Source organism: Meleagris gallopavo, chromosome 7, assembly GCF_000146605.3.
Source record: "Meleagris gallopavo isolate NT-WF06-2002-E0010 breed Aviagen turkey brand Nicholas breeding stock chromosome 7, Turkey_5.1, whole genome shotgun sequence".
In the NCBI taxonomy this organism is placed as follows: domain Eukaryota; kingdom Metazoa; phylum Chordata; class Aves; order Galliformes; family Phasianidae; genus Meleagris; species Meleagris gallopavo.
Genome location: NC_015017.2, coordinates 934549 through 951001, shown reverse-complemented (window position 1 = coordinate 951001; position 16453 = coordinate 934549). Strand labels below are relative to the sequence as shown.

Below are 16453 nucleotides of genomic sequence, written 5' to 3'. Positions count from 1 at the left end.
GGTATTAGAGAAATAAAAATGATCTATTTGGCAATTAGGAGAAGGAAAGAGAAGGAGGTGTTATTTAAGAAGTGAATGCGAGCAACAAGACCTGTGCCACTGTGGGAACTACTCTTCCTTCAAGGATCAGCTCCCAGTCCATGCCCACACTTGCAGAGCACAGAGGTGGGCACTTTGGTTGCTTTCCCTGCAATGCTGCTGTTCGCAGCCACGCACAGCCCAAGGTGCAGCAGCACCAGACATGTAAATGATTTGTTTTCGCCATCACTGATCTATAGAGCATGGATTACATAAACAGTTGTTTCTTGCTCATTTCCACTCCCCCAGCATCTCCCCTGATAGAAACGTGCTTGTCAATACAGCAGCTGCCATCAGGCAGCAGAGCTGTTAGCAGCTGCAAGGTCTGTGGCTTGGAACTCTAGGTGAGCTTTGTGAAGATGTGCAGAAATACAGCTGTGAGGCTGTCACAGGCAGCTGCATCCAGGAACAGGAGAGCAGTAATCTCTTCCCACACTGTTCTCCTGCAGCAGAGCACAAAGCCAGTTTTCCCACTTTGAGTTGCTGGAAATCCCAGTTTGAAAATAACTGCAATGATCTTCTGGAATTTTTATAGCAAACTTCTATCTGGATTCCACTTTCCGAAACGGCAGTCCTACTTCTCTTAAAGCCATTACCTGTGTGTCAACGGAGTGTTATTTTCTGCATGTACCCTTACCTTTCTGCATCACTGCATAGAGGACACAGCTACAACATGCTCTGGAAGCAGGCACAGCACAGTGCATACAAAGCTGCAGACCTCTCTCTTCTCAGTGCTGTAGGGCTGGATCATCCCGCTCTGCAGGGCTGCCAACCACTCTGCCTCAACAGCCTTGTACAGAAGGAACCCCAAACGTCAGAAGAAGCGGTTCGTTTGTTTAAGACAGCAAAAAAATTCCCATTGGCAGTGAGAAGAGGAACTGCTGCTGGAGAGAGAGTGTGCTGGTGATGGCTGGGAGCTCCAGGAATAGCCGTGCACGGGCAGAGATCAGTGGGTGAGGTGGTCAAAGGTACGTGACAAACAGCTCAGTGTGCCGAGGGCTTCGCTGCTGGAACACCTATGGCTGACAGCAGTCCTCCAGTGAGAAGAAATGCTGAGAGATGTGCTTTCTTCTCCACTCCCTTAGAGAGAAGCAAAACCTTTCTGTGCCTATCTATCTCACCAGGTTCAACACTGAGCTTTCCACTGCAGCTGCCCTCCAAGAAAGAGCTCCTGCTGCTCAGTCTGGGGGCATCTCCTCTGGCACACACAGGCCTCAGCTGCTGCTGCTCCCCAGTGATGGTATCACAGCAAACAAGGGTTAGAAACCTGCTCTAAACAGGCAGAGATGCAACAAGTGAGCTGTTAAGCACGTTTGAGTGCCTTTTTCTATCTGGCATTAGCCAGTGCACACCTTGTGTCTTTTGAGTCAATCAGGCTATCAGAGCTCCATCAGAGAAGGACCCAATGGCTGCATTTTAACTTTATGGTGCAAGGAGAGTCCCCTGCATGCAGATGTCTCATTCCTCCATTTTAAAATTTGATTATAGCTTAAAGAACAGAACGTGGTTAGCATATATTCAGTGCTCAGGGCTCCGAAACTCGCTTTCATCCACAGATAGAAGCCATTGGGAAAAAAGAAAGAAAGAAAATCTTTGTTTTCCCATCAGTGATTTACCGAGCTTAATTTTGCTAGTTGTGCATTGCAAAATCGATGCTTACCTAAAGAGCAGCCTGTTGAGCAATATGCTCTATGGCTCTGTTGTAACCGAAGCCGAGCTGGACAATGCACTCAGGAATACCTTCTGCCTGCTCCCCCCCTCAGGTTCTGCTCCATTCCACCACCAGGACAACTCCACTCCGCTTTACAGGAAGGCAAGCATCCATCACAGAGCAGTGGGGATCATAACAAACACAACTTCTGGACAGCAACGTTCAGCTCTGCTTCCAGCAGTCTGTTTCTCTACTTTCCAGATCAGGATTTCCAGTCTTTAACCAGGAGTATTCATTCAGTACTAAGCACACACACAGCTGCCTGTCCTATGCCACCCTTTGCATAGTTCAGACCTTCCTCTCAGGTCTATATGTTTCTCATCAGAACGTTTGCTTTAAGACCCAGAGGATCTCAAGTAACCAGCCAGCATTAAACCAGCACGCCTGCTCAGAATCACAGAATTGCCTGGGTTGCAAAGGACCACAATGATCATTCAGTTCCAACCCCCCTGCTACATGCAGGGTCACCCAACCAGCAGACCAGGCTGCCCAGAGCCACATCCAGCCTGGCCTTGAATGCCTCCAGGGATGGGGCATCCACAGCCTCCTTGGGCAACCTGTTCTTGAAGAAGAACTTGTACTTAAAGAGCATTATCTGAACATCAATTATTCTTCTTCCTCTTTGCATGAAAAGAGCCATACACCAAAGACATTACAAACACTTTCCTGCAGCCTCAGAGCCACTTGTCCCATCACAGCCCACATCTGCACAACACATGGCCAGCAGGTACTTTTATTCCCCTTTGCACTTAAAGGAGCAAGTTCAAGTCAGCCTGTTGCCCTAGCTTATAATAAACAAAATATTTGCGAAATGGAGCCATTCTGTTGAACCAGTGCCATCCCTGCATACACCACCAAGGGCAAAGAGCACACAGACACAAGGTATCCGCTTCCCCTTGGAAGATGCATATATGTACGTGCAGATATTTAACAGCAGCAGAGTTTCTATTTTTCATGAAAGCCCCATTAGCCAATGATGCTGCTTCAGTACACACAGATTGTTCTATTCCTCCTCCAAGTACACGCTCCATGGAGCTCCCATTGCTCACGGAGCTCAGCAGCAGGGAAGACAGCTTGCTCTGGCGTTGGAAGGTACTCTTTGCATCCACCAGTGAGGAGGTGCCCCCTCCACTCCCTTCCCAACGTGCTGAAAGGTTCATTTATTCAGGAACCGACTACAGCGGTTCTCCAGCTTACCTGGGAAGGCTTCCCATTCACCACAGGCGAGCGGAGTTCTCAAGACATGAATGTCTGTTTTATGAACATCTGCACTCCATGAATGCTCAGAGTAAGATGTGTATAAATGCAAGGACTGTGCATATGGCAATGCATTACATCTTCAAGAAAAGAAACATTAGATGCAAGATGGCAGAAAAGCTAAAAACAGCACCGGTCAGAGATCTAGTCACGTTGTCTTCTAAAACAGCTAGTCCCTTCCTTTGGCATTGCCACCCACCTCTCTCCAATGCACTCTTTCAACACAAATCAGAGAATGTCCCACAAGGTAAAACAGTCCCCAGCTGAAAGATGGAGGGTATGGGTACCATGGATCCCGAAAAGCCAGCCAGCACTCATGGTTCCAGCATCTTCAGCTTCCCCACTGTAAGTCTGCATAGAACCCCCAAACCAACATCCCATGGACTACCTTACGACCTTCGTTGAGATTCAGGCAAGACAGTGGAAATCTAGATTTTTGGGGAGAAGGGAAAGAAGGAATGAAGGCAACACCTCTTCTCAGCCAACACAGGTCAGAGAGCTCTTCCGAGCTCTTTTTTTCCAGGGAAGGATCACAAAACTTCAGAAAACAGCAGCTGCCTTTGGGCTGATGTGAAATGATCTGCTGGACTCTGTGCCATGCTTCAGATCAGCAAATGCAAAACGCATAGCCATAGCAGCAAGCCTACAGTTGAGGGGAGATTCCTGAATCACTATTACAAAAAATTCAGAGATATACAAAGGGTCAGAAGTGGAGAAAACTGACATTTTACTCAGGTTTCCTTCATTATTATTTTGATGTCAGTGACAAATAAAAAGTCAATACAAAGATGCCAAGTGCACCTTTATAATCATCAAGCAACTCTGAGACTCACTACCACTGGTACCTGTTGCCACAGTACAGCTCAAATCCATAAGCAAAGGACACATACACAAGCCCAAATAATGCCAACTCCTTTTCATTATGCATATAGTTAAAGTTTCTCCCATCTCCAGATGAAAATCCCAGTATTTAGGCCTGCAAAGCCCTCATCCTCTGCTGGGTGCATCAGACAAAGCTGCGTCCCTGGAGAACTGGCCCAGCTCTGAGAGAGGAATGTGTCAGCAGCTCTGCAAAGCAGCTGAAGCCATGCTTACAAAATGTAATGGCTCTCTAGCTAAAAGTTTTGGGTTAAGTGTGTGGTAATGGGGTAAACTGAACATGAGAACAGACTCTTTTAGTCCCTGGAATTCATTCCTCTGGCACCAGCTGTTTGTTTCATCAGGTATTGTAATAGCAGAAGCTTTAACACTTCTAGCAGAAGCTGAAACTTTCCCAGAGATGCTGACCTAAGTAAAAGACCAGTATTGAAGGTGAAAAATACTCAAGTCGCAAGGTGAACTTTCTTCAACTTGTTTGATCCAGTTACTTGCAATTTGCCTGAAAACATAATTTTATTGTTGGGCATTTCAGTGTGAGAGTTTTTCTGCTGTTTAGACCCAAACAGGTTGTTTAAGGACCCTCTCAGAAGCCCTCATTCCCAGGAGCTTACTCCTCAACACAATCCCAGTAGATTTCAGCCTCCACCTGGACGTGAACACATCCAGCACTTTGCTTAACTTGCACTGGTACTTCAGCTGTGCTATGTTCCACATGATTAAGAGATCATAAAACATCTTTGCAAGGCAGAAGCCTACCAGCAGTACTGCATTTTCAGCTCAACACCGTGGCGTGGCTTCTTTCTTCTAGCCTTATGATTTTAAAGCATCTTTTCTAGAGACCATAGGATGATGTCTTGCAGCTGTAGAGTTGACCAGGTGAAGCATTTCAGCATTTAAAGACCGTCAAGACAATTTTATGAAGCAGCATCATTCTCACAGTAGCCTCGATATCTCTTCTCCATGAGCTACTTCTGTTTGCATGAGTGCATGCAGAAAAAAACTAGTAAGTAAAAAAATCAAGGCAGAAACTGAGCTGAATTCCTCTTGCTTCCAATGGCAAACAATTTGAATTCTCACATCTTTCAAGAACAAAAAGAAGACAGCCTGCTTTGCTAGAAGGATCATGTACTGAGCTCATCAGTGAGATTCTTCTAAGCTCCTCAGAAAGTAAATTCACTGTGTGAGAAAGCACCATCCAAAGGATCATCTGCACCTGCTCACATCTCGAGTCTACCAACTTCCTTCTCCTCTCCTCATCCTTTGGTCAAAACTATTTCCAAAGGGATCTGAGTACCAACAAGCTGCCTTTCTAATCACAAAGTAGTAAGAATGGAAGAACCAAGCATGGAAATGCAGGCTGAATGATGCATTCAGACAGTACCATCCATTTAGTCTTAAGTGCACGCACACCTGGCCCCATACTGCTGCAGTATTCACAGACCATTTATTCCATCTGAACCGCTACATCGACCAACAGCAGCAGCCCTTTGCTTTCTGAATGACTGAAAAACAGATGGGGCTTTTTTTCCATAGCAATGCCATCCCAGTGGTACCATCCTCAGCAGCTGCAGCACCTTATTCCAGAAAGGTGTAATTCCTGCTCTCAATGCTGCTCCATGCCACTGCAGCTTACAGCCAAAAGCCTGAGAACTGTACCCAGCTCTGACTGGGATTTGCACAGAAAGGTGGAGGAGCAACTACTTTCTGCCCTTTAATTTCAGTTTCTTGAAACATACATACCATCCAGAACCAGCTTTAGGGAAACCTCATGCTCCAGCAATCTGATTTTACAAGGAGTGCTTACAGAAAACTGCTTAGCTATCTCTGCTGCTGTCACAGCAGTGGGAGTTGGGGCTGAGGGAACCATAAGCATTACTCTGAGAAGATGGAGGAGACTCTGAGATGCTCCAGTAGTTGAATACCCAAGTGATATTTGCCATATGAAGAGCTTTCCAATAATTCAAACTAGAAATCAGAGCAAATGACAGCAGCTACTCTAAATACAATCTGAACAGGTAAATGCTTGACAAATACATTTTGACACTACGCTCAAAACCACACTCATCTGACACCGCTCCCAGCTTTTATGTACATCTCACCTATTTTCAGCTGTTTGTAGCATATCCACTACACATTTATTTATGAAGGCATGTATTTATGGCCAGTGCAGGCTCATGCCTCACTTTACACCTCTCCAAGCCTGCAAGCTCAGCAGCACTCTACCTGCCTGCTTCTCTTCCCAGCTGGTGCCCAGCATCCTTGTGACAGCATCAACACATGAAAAAATCACCCCGCTATCCCAATATAAGAATCAAGCAGTATGAGAGAGAGAGCCAAGCTTCATGAACACTAAGGGCAAGGCCACCGTTTGAGCCGAGATGTTCCCCACTGTCCTCGCAACAGACAAAAATATTCCCACTTGTGTAAATACAGCCTTAGTCAACAGCACGACAAATCCGTACACAGATAAATGTCACACGCTGACGTCAGTGCCAGAACAACCTAATCAAAGTACATTCGTGTATTTTTAAACCCTGAAGTGGTTTTTCTTTAAAGCAAACTAAACAAAAAAAGTCATTAAATCAAGTCTTTAGAAAACCTCTTAAAAAAAATTCCACGTAATGATGTAACAGGGCTGAAGTCTTTAATTCCCTCTGGTTCTGCAGACATAAAAGTGGAGCTGTACCCAGCTATGAAACTAGCTGTTCCATCTGATGTGTCACTGCACTAGAAAGCAGAAGATAAGGATTTGGGAAAGCGTTACACATCAGATTGGCACTCGCATTTGTATTGGAAATTTACCCAAACAGGTTAAAAATAACACGGCGAACGTTCGCAGCCATTCTGAAGGTCGCTTTGCACAGAAGTGCTGCTTTTATAGTACGAGCTCCTGGCTGCACGTGACCACCTACTGCTCGTATTTTGGAGCAGAGTGCTTTCTGGGGACAATCAGGTTCGCTTGGCTGAGAACGAAGGTCACAGAGTGTGGTCACAACCAACATAACAGAGCCAGAGCACAGAAATCAAGCCCAGCAGCCACTGGATTGACTTGTTTTCCTTTGAAATTGCTCCTCCTTGTAAATCCCCACTAACTTATGTTGGAAAGAAAAAAGGTCATTTCTCTCAGGCCAGCGCGGTCACGACACGTTTCTATGGTTTTAAGGTCGCTCGTGCAGTGCCTGATTTCAGTAACATGAGAGGCAGTGCAGAGCAAGAAAAAGCATTGGCACAGATGAGGCAGGAGAGATGTCCAGTCTCATGCCCGTGGCAGCAGGCTCAGCAGAGGAGCAGCATCCTGCCCAGCACACAGTGCCCAGAGGCAGCGCTTGGAATGGCCCCTCCTCCATCCATCTGCCAGGATGCTGGAGACAACAGGAAGCCAGTGGCTGAAGAAGTGGAGAGAAAAGACTGCAAATTAATATCGTAAGGTTGAATCTAAATAATCAGATCAGATTCAAATTACAGGAGGAAATATTTTTTTCCTATCTGCATCCCACACAGCGCCCCTTCCTGAAGCTCAGCGTGTTCTGTAGATGACACACTCTGTACAGGTTCAGCAAGATGAAGCTCCAGTATGCATTTCTGTGCAGTACTGGGACTGAAGTGAAGCTCACTCACTCCTTAGCAAGCCAAGCACAGCATTCATCACCAAGGCTCACTGATTGCTGCTTCACATGGTACCAGTCTCACCTGCCAAAGATCATTTGCCACCATCCAGCAACATGCAGAGTGCCAGCCTTCTGCTCAGAAAAGGAAGAAAACCCATCTTGCATCTGGTTTTGCAGAATTGGGGAGACTCCATTCTTTTGTTCCTAAGGGCAGCTCATTACAGGAATGGGCAGAAGTCGTTACTTGGTATTAGCAGAGATTTCAGCAGTAATCATACGTAATGGACTCCTTTCCAGGTGCTCTTGTCCACTTTCCATCTCGTCCTTGAGCGAAGTGGGGAGGATTGGATGCTATTTGCAGAGACTGGCAGTAAGAGTTCACATTGATCTCATATCCTTCTGCTTTGCTGCGTTTAAAAAGAAGAAACTTGCTGTTTAAAAGAAACAAGAATCTTTAATTCACTGCCAGCACTTCCCTCGGCTGGAACAAGCAACTGATTTAAGAGTCTCTTAAAGTTATCTGTGGAACACAGATAAATGAAGATAGAAGCTTCATGAAAGATTTCTGACTTATTATTAATTACAGAGAGACAGAAAATAAAGGCCTGCTTGCATTGAAGGTACGCTAAGCAGCAGCCGCCCAGTAAAAAGCTGTCAATGCAAAATAAAAAGATATTTTACTCGCAGGGACATGAAAGCTTCATCTATAACAAACTCCACAGCTGTCAGTGGAACAGAGCACTGAGAGGAACCGTAAATCAGCAGCGTCAATCCCAGCCTGCAGGAAGCAGACAGAATGCCCAATGCACACACGAGATCTGCACTTCCAGCCTCCACCTCCAACCTCCCCATTCACCAACTCTAGCAGCAGAGCAGGGCTGCTGTCCCCCGAGCTTAACCAGGCAGAGCAAGAGAGAAGGGAAGAGAAAAAAATCTTCAGCAATAACAGCAACAGGGAGGTTAAAAAAACAGGAGGGGAAAACAGATGAATCCAATTCAGCTCACACTCTGAGATCTTACATATGCCTCAACTTGTGAAGGTGCATATGAAGATAGGTGCCAAGGGATCACCTTATTTAATGCAAAATACCAGAGATAAACCTCCTGGATAGACCATTGGAGAAAGAATCCATTTCCCCAAAAGCAAGGATCAGTGATGATCTATTTTCCCTTTTCTCCCCCTGGTCTCACAGTGAATTTGAGACAGCGTGCTGACCGCAGCTTCCATCTGCTCTCCTCCTGGCTGTCTCCTCAGCTCAAGAATCCATGGCAAGGTCAGCACCAAACCTGTTTGGGCAGGATTTTCTTACAAAGCTTAATCAGCCATGATAAATAAAGCAGCTTCGTTTTGAATGCTAAATTTAGAGTAAGCCTGCAACTTGACCATACAACCTACACAGCTGGACACAGAGGTGGTGTCCTTGGAATGCGCAGTTCTACCCAGCTTGTTTTGAGTCAGAAATACCCCAGCCAGCAGAGCTGGAGCAGCACGCAGACCTTAATTACATGAAAGAACATCAGTGCAGAATAACAAAGTCTTTAAGCAAGAATCACACAGAGAGCTCTCAAGTCCCCTGCAGCACTTTCCCAGTCCCCCAACAAATAAAACTCCACGTTCAGGGAGGAAGGCATACCGAGTGCATTTACTGTAATACCGGCGGATGAAAAATCGTAATTGCTCTGCCTTGACATCTGGTTTCTATTTTGCTGCCATTATATCAGATTACATAACAAACAGATGATGCACTAGATTCGCCGAGTTCTTCCGCAAGTCTTGTGTGAATTTGGTGTTTACATTCTTGCTCACAAAAATGTCAGCAACGGCACACACACACACACAGCTGTGTGTGAAGCAGGCAGAGGCACCGAAGGCAAAGAGAAGTTTCCAAAGGCAAAAGTAAGCCTGATTTGGGGAGGAGGGATGGGTGTTTAAATCCATATAGAAAAGATCCTATTTCACAACTCCGTTCAGAAAGGTTAATCTGCATGTAACAGCCCTCACAGTTGTGCAGACAAACGTTTATAGGAATAAGCCGCAAGGAACACACAAGTTTACACCCAGGTAATTTGCTTACGTAACTGTTTCACAAGTTTACTGATGCAAACGAATTCCACTTTGCCCCATCATGTTACTATTATCTACCAAAAAAGCATCTCTGCACCATGTGCATCACCTCCTTCTCTTATTTTCGGTCTGCAAAGTTTTAGAGATAAATAGATAGATATACTACGTGCGCACATGGCCATCTACCAACATAAATACATGCAGGGTATTTTTTCCCCTAACTGGTGCTTCTAAGTAATTTCTGCTGTCATGGTGATTCATGGTCTTAAGGACATACAGTAAATATGTAATCTTCAAAATCAGACGTATTTGCTGACCTTAGGCACATGGTAAACCTTCTTCTGAGTCAACACATCCTTCCTCTGCATCAATTCAGGCAGCCATGCAGCAGCTGTAGCTGATTCAGCTGAATGCAGGTGATTCTCACATGCCAGTGATGTTTCAGCCTTATTTCATGACACAAACCGTGCAATGTGCTGCATCAGAAGAGATGAGATTTCTTCCCAGAACGTGCCTGCATGTTCTTCCTTTGCCAGCACCGAAAGATGCAACAAAACATCTGCATTTCAGATACAGGACACAATAATGGAAATACAGAGTTACAGTTACCTATGCTACCACCTCTAACACTTCCAAATCATGCACTCAAATGTGATTTTATTCCCACACTTATAGAAGCATAGAATGGTTTGGTTTGGAAGGGACCTTTAGGATCATCTAGTTCCAACCTCCCTGCTATAGGAATATATATATATATATATATATATATATATATATATATAGGCAGGGACACCTCTCTCTGGACCAGGTTGCTCACAGCCTGACCCTGCCCTCCAGGGAGAGGGCACCCTGGGCAATCTGTTCAGTGTCTCACCACCCTCACAGCAAAGATATAATGAATTCTCCCCTCAAACACAACATACAGGAATTAAAACCCTTCAGGCTGCAGCATTCCGTAGCTTGTGCTGACCCACAGGGACTGGCAGCCTGCACTCCCCTGCAGGATGCTTTTCTCCGGAGCAATCCTGACTCATTCACAAATCCCACATTCACAGAAAACCACATCCACTATGTGTTCTCCACAGTCACAATGTGCAGCAAGTGACACCAACTGCAAATCGCCTCCAGCCTTCACACCGAACACATAATTCAACCATTTCACCTTTTTTAAGGTGCATTTTTTGCATACATTCAATTCGCAGGCAGAGCATTTGAGCCATCAAAAGCTCATGGCAAGAATTGCACTGTATTTCACTTGGGTTCCCTGTTTTGCTTCCCAGGTCCTAAAAGCAGGACACTGAATGAGAGACATGGTCAGCCCACGTACCAACAAGCTGTATGATGGGACTGGCAGCTTCATTGAAGGCCAACTCCAGCTGAGACATCATGATTTTGGCTGGGAAACATCTGCCAGGGCTCCCTGCTGATGGGACCTCTCAGAGCAGGAGGTTTGTACCATTTAAGTCAGAGCCAAATATGAAACTAATAAAAGCATTCACAGATATCAACCTAATCTTTTCCGATTTTCAAAAGCTCATCTTATTCCTGCACAAATCTGCACGTATTTACATTATGTGGTGTGCAGATGCCACCAGAAATGCTGGAAGTATCAGTCATGGCAGGAAAATACAAAATCATTCCGTAAGACTGCAGTTGTTAGGAAGCCTATCCCTAACACGTACCTGCTGCTGGCACTGGGAAATGTAGCAGGAAAAAGGATATTTTGCAGGTGAAAGAAACACTTCTGGCCACATCTTAACAGGTCCATCATTAAGCACCAAGTAATTAAGAGTATTAATTTCACAACAAGACAAGCAAATTCTACGTCAAGGTTACACTGCATACCTAAAACAATTGAGCTGCAATAGCTTTACTACAGATAGAAGCAATTATGGTGGTTGGCTGTGTAGCCCAAGGTCTGCCTGCCTGCTCACTAGTCAGGCAACATCGTAATTGGGGTAAAAACATTTTATTGGGACTACCAAAAAAAAAAAAAAAAAACCAAACCAGTTCTCACCACAGCATGTCAGTAAGGAGAGCTGCTTCTCCATTTCTGCCATTTCTGACTGCAAAGTCCAGAACAGATGCAGCCTTTGCTGCTGTGCAACATTCACACTCCACACTCAGAGGGAAGTCACCGCACTGCAAGAGGGCAACCATCTGATAGCCAAAGGAGAGCCAGATTCACAAAGCAGGGGGATTAAACCACAGCACTCCTCCTCCTAGGAAATCCCCACTGCACACACGAACTCACAGTGCAGCACCTGAAGTCCATCCCGACTTCCAGCAGGGGAAGGAGCTCAAAGCAGCAGATCCCCCTCCTTAAGCATCTCCTCAGCTGAGAAAGGGAAAAGCTGTCAGCAAAGGAATTCTCCCCAAAAGCTCAGCACATGGCCATCTCTGTACCAAGAGCCCCAGCAGGCTGAGAAGCGAGCAGAGAGCTCCACAGGGAGAGCAAGGGATGCACGAAATGAAGGCTGTTTCCTTCATGGTGTTTTGATTTAAAGTGAGGAAAGGGGCTGCATGGCTGTGGCTCTCTCGGAGGCCAGAACAAAAACACTGTTTCTTCAGCGCTGAGATTTTAAGTGCTTATTCATTCCTCCTTGTCATCTGTAAGCAAACTACTCCTCCATTCATTACAGACTGGCAGAATGCAAAGGCGTAGCGCACAAGTCTTCGCTTTTACTATTATAAATGATGCTATTTTTGCCTGTAAGCCTCCAGCATCACAAATCACACATCCTTCACACACATCACCCCAGCTCCCTCTGCTCAGCTATTGTCTCCTGGAGCTGTGGGTGTTTTCCTCCCATCGCTCTACCTGGGGGGAGTTGTGGCAGTCTGCACAGAGCCACGTGCTCATCTATAGGGCAGTGCAATTAGCAAAGGGCTCCTGCAGCCCACCAAGCACTGCTGCTTTGGGGCTGCTGTCCAATCTGTGCTCAGCCCAGAGCTTTCCCCCTTCACATCACCTCCTAGCAGAGAAGGACACAGTGCCACCACCATTCACTGTCAGACACACGAAGCCAGCCTCGGCACACACTGCATTTTCTGCCCTCTCATCTGTTCCCACCAGCAGTAAGTTTTCAGTTCTGCTCAAATGCCAGACAAAACATCTTCAAACTGCCAGCGTGCTCTCTGCTGGCACAGCCAAGGGCACTCTGCAAAGGTCAGCAGTTTGAAAAATCTGTGCAGCGTATCAGAAAGCCTTCTGAGCATGCGATGCTTGGAATGAGAGACTGATCCATAATTAGATGTTTCAGGGTTTGTTATCCTGGAAAGAGGTCTGCAGTGGCATTTGATGAGTCCAAGATCGGGGAAAAAAACCCGCACGGCAGTTTGTTTTCTCAGCATCTAAAAAAGGATTAAGCTGAAACCAAAACACGGAGACCGGCACTGATGCACACAGCAGGCTCTCACTAGCAGGGCTGCCTGCTTTACAGCCTCACAGCTCTCCTACCCCTGAACACATTGGAACCGTGAGCTGGGTGAGACAGAAGAACCATGTCAGTCATTCTCTTACTAAGGGAGGAGAAGCAGCTGGCAGCAGGGCTGTTCCTGAGCAAGTCCAGGAAGCTGCTGGCTTCCATGTGGCAAAAACACCCCAGGCAGGATGGGTGCTCTTCCTTGCAGCATCCCTGCACACAAAGCTATCTTCCACCCAGTTACTCAGCAGAATTAATATCTCAGAAGTGGCAGGCTATCTGAGCTGATAAATTACTTAAAATTTACCAATATAAAAAACATATTAACTGACCAGGATGCTAACAACAACTAACAAGCGTGACAAAAGCAGTCAAGCTAATAGACACGATGAAAATGTGTGGAGTAACATAGAAAAATACAGTGAAAAAGCAAATGCTGAGCATTATGCCTCCTTCAAAATAAAAGCCAGTTACAACCTCGCAGACAACAGTTTATAAACACTACACATGCCTTTTTTTGTGTGAAGTACTTCCACTTTAAGATGTTTGAAAGACTGTAGTGTTCACAAGAAACAGGCTCACATTCCATTTGCTTCTTGTAAGAGGAAAAAAGCTTCTAGCACAGCAAGAGTTATCTTTCAGCACAACTGCATCTTACCCTTTTCCTTGCTAAAGCCACCTATGCACATGCATCTCCACCTACTACACGTGTAATTTCCTTCTGCATGCAAACATGCACTTTCAGTAAAGATCTGCAGCCTTCAGGCAGTCAGGACTCAAGGCCATGTTCCTCTGGTTCACCTGCTCCTGGCTGCTGAAGGGTGCTGCAGTCTTCATGGGGCAGCAAGGCGGATGGGGACTGCCTGTGAGTGAAAACAGCCACTCTAGCTTTGGCACCAACACACAGAGCCAGCTCCTTGCTAACCAGCTGGTATGCAGCAGCTGCCCTGTGAACATATCCAGTTTCAACTTGCTTATCCAACCTGTCTTATCAAGACTGACACTTGCCTAGATGACATCTGGCTGGCCGAAACCAAAAATCTACTAAAATGCTGCTAAAAGCTCAGGCTGGTCCTGCAGCAGCCACTCAAGAGCAGCAATGCATGAGACATCATCTCTCGGGAATTTAGGCATGAATGAAGTCAGAGAGAAAACTCAGGACGTGATAACCAGCACATTTCTTATACCGAAGTTGATGTAAAAGCTCCTAGAGCAAGCAGTCTTCTTCAGGGAGGGAAACAAGCACTCCACCTCCCTACCTGACTAACTCTCACATTCAACTCCAGCTCTTCCGTGATCAGTTTCTAAGGGGAAAAAAACAATAAAAAAGGCAAAGCAGACCTAGAAAGAACACACAGCTTTACTCAGCACCTAGGAAGTCTATGCTCTCTTCATTATGAAGTGCCCAGCTTTGCTTACCATGCTCTCAACACCATGCCAATGCTCAGCTCGCTTCCAGGCATGCCAGACACCTGAAACAGGGAAGGTGAGCAGATGTTCGATGAGCCAGGACAAGCATCAGGCTCCCAAGCCTTCCTTGTCGCACTGACAAGCACAGCCCAGAGCCAAACACAGCCCTCAGGAACAGGCCTCACCAGACCAGAATGGAGGAGCCTGGCCAGAGACAAGCAAACAGATCACAGCACGAAGCATGCCAGCTAACAGGAGCTGATCTGCACTCATTGAGAATCATACAATCATTCCAGTTGAAAAAGACCTGTCAGATCCCCAAGTCCAACACCAACCCACCCCACCATGCCCACTGCCCACATTCTCCACACTTATGGAACACCCCCAGGGATGGTGACTCAAGCACTCCTGGGCAGCTGTGCTGCCCTGTCTGGGAAGAACACACACACACACACACACACACACACACACACTCACTCTCTCCTTGGCAAGTTAAAGATTTAGCAACCAAAGTAGAGTTAAGATAGATACACACACAAAAATATATGCACACATGAATACACATAACCCTCAATTCCTGAGCCAACTCAAAACAGCCTTGTTGCTGTCTAACAGCATCGTACACTCCTGAGCAGCCACTTTCTGCCAAGATTCTCCAATTCAGTCTCACTAGGAGAACTACACACAAGCACAACCAACACCCAGCTGACTCTATAACAAGGGTAAAGCAAGCAAACACCATCTGCACATCAGTACAGGTAAGGACAAGCTGCTGCTATGCCAGCACCCCAATACCCACAGACTCATCCTGTACTATTGTCACTGTGTGGCTTAGAATCATAGAATGGCTTGGGTTCGAAGGCACTTCGAGTATTACTAAGCTCCAACCCCCCTACTGCATGCAGGGCCACCAACCTCCACATTTCATACCAGCCCAGGCTGCCCAGGGCCCTTGAACATCTCCAGGGATGGACGGGGCACCCACAACCTCTCTGGGCAGCTGTTCCAGCACCTCACCACTCTCATAGTAAAGAACTTCCCCCGATATCCAACCTAAATCTTCTCTCCCTCAACTTAAAACTATTTCCCTTTGTCCTGCCATTATCAACCCTTGTAAAGAGTTGACTCCCCTCCTTTTTGTAGGCTCCCTTTAAGCGCTGGAAGCTGCAACGAGGTCACCCCGCTTCTCCAGTGCCATGAGGTGCATCTAAGGTGTAGGAACAAAATGATACTGAAAAATATCACTTCCATTCTCAAAGCTCAAGGTGTAACAGGAAAAAGAGGAAAACCATTCTCTGCACAGATTATGCATTAAACTTGACCAAAACATATAAATACCCTTGTGAATGTCAGCTTACAGCTAAAGAGGGGAGGAAGAAGGGAAAGAGGAGGCATCTGCCACAAAACTTGGCAAAAGATGAAGGATTTCCTACTAAAAAAATATAGGGCTTGTCAAATCCCTGCTTCAGGCTGAGAACAAGCCACTCTCCTTTCTCTCAAGGAAAGTGAACTCTAAGTGGACAACTTTCTCATCAAACAGACACGGACTATTGCTGCAAGTATTCACTAACTGAGCTCACACAGGCCTGCCCTTCCAGGCTGATGCATGCCTGCAGCACGCTGACATATGCATCAGGATCAACAGCTTGTTATTTTAAAGGACAGAAACAACTACTCAGAAAGTTCAATAGCACACTGCTTGCTACCAGCCGGTCTCTCCAGATTGGTGAAATAACATCTACAGCTTTGATGCAGAAATGGCATTTCTAAGAATTTCCCTCCACCAGCAGGTTTTGTTTTTATTTAGATACAGATTCAGAGAATGAGGGGGAAAAAAAAATAAATACATTAAAATTTAAGAACATTCTTGATATTTCTCTGCCATTTGTGCCAGAATCTGCACAAATACATTGGTCTCCTGCCAAACCTACCAACAGGGCGGCTTTGAGCCATTGGTAAGTGATCCCAGCAGAAGGAAGAAGCTTCCAGAAAGACTGCAAAATACCTCACTCAGAGACAA

General features: G+C 45.9%; 1 protein-coding gene across 6 annotated transcripts in view; it reads right to left on the bottom strand.

Moving 5' to 3' along the window:
* HDAC4 (histone deacetylase 4) overlaps positions 1–16453 on the bottom strand; it is a 208364-nt gene that overhangs the window by 164907 nt on the left and 27004 nt on the right. For 4 of the 6 annotated variants that reach the window (XM_010713201.3, XM_010713203.3, XM_010713202.3 and 1 more), the window contains exon 1: positions 716–1011. The exons of 1 other annotated variant lie outside the window; for it this stretch is intronic. In XM_010713201.3, the coding sequence (XP_010711503.1) occupies positions 716–782 (67 nt within the window). In that variant the 5' untranslated portion in view covers positions 783–1011. Of the gene's footprint in view, positions 1–715; positions 1013–16453 lie in introns of those variants that run through there. One more of the 6 variants, XR_794053.3, reaches the window with a different exon arrangement.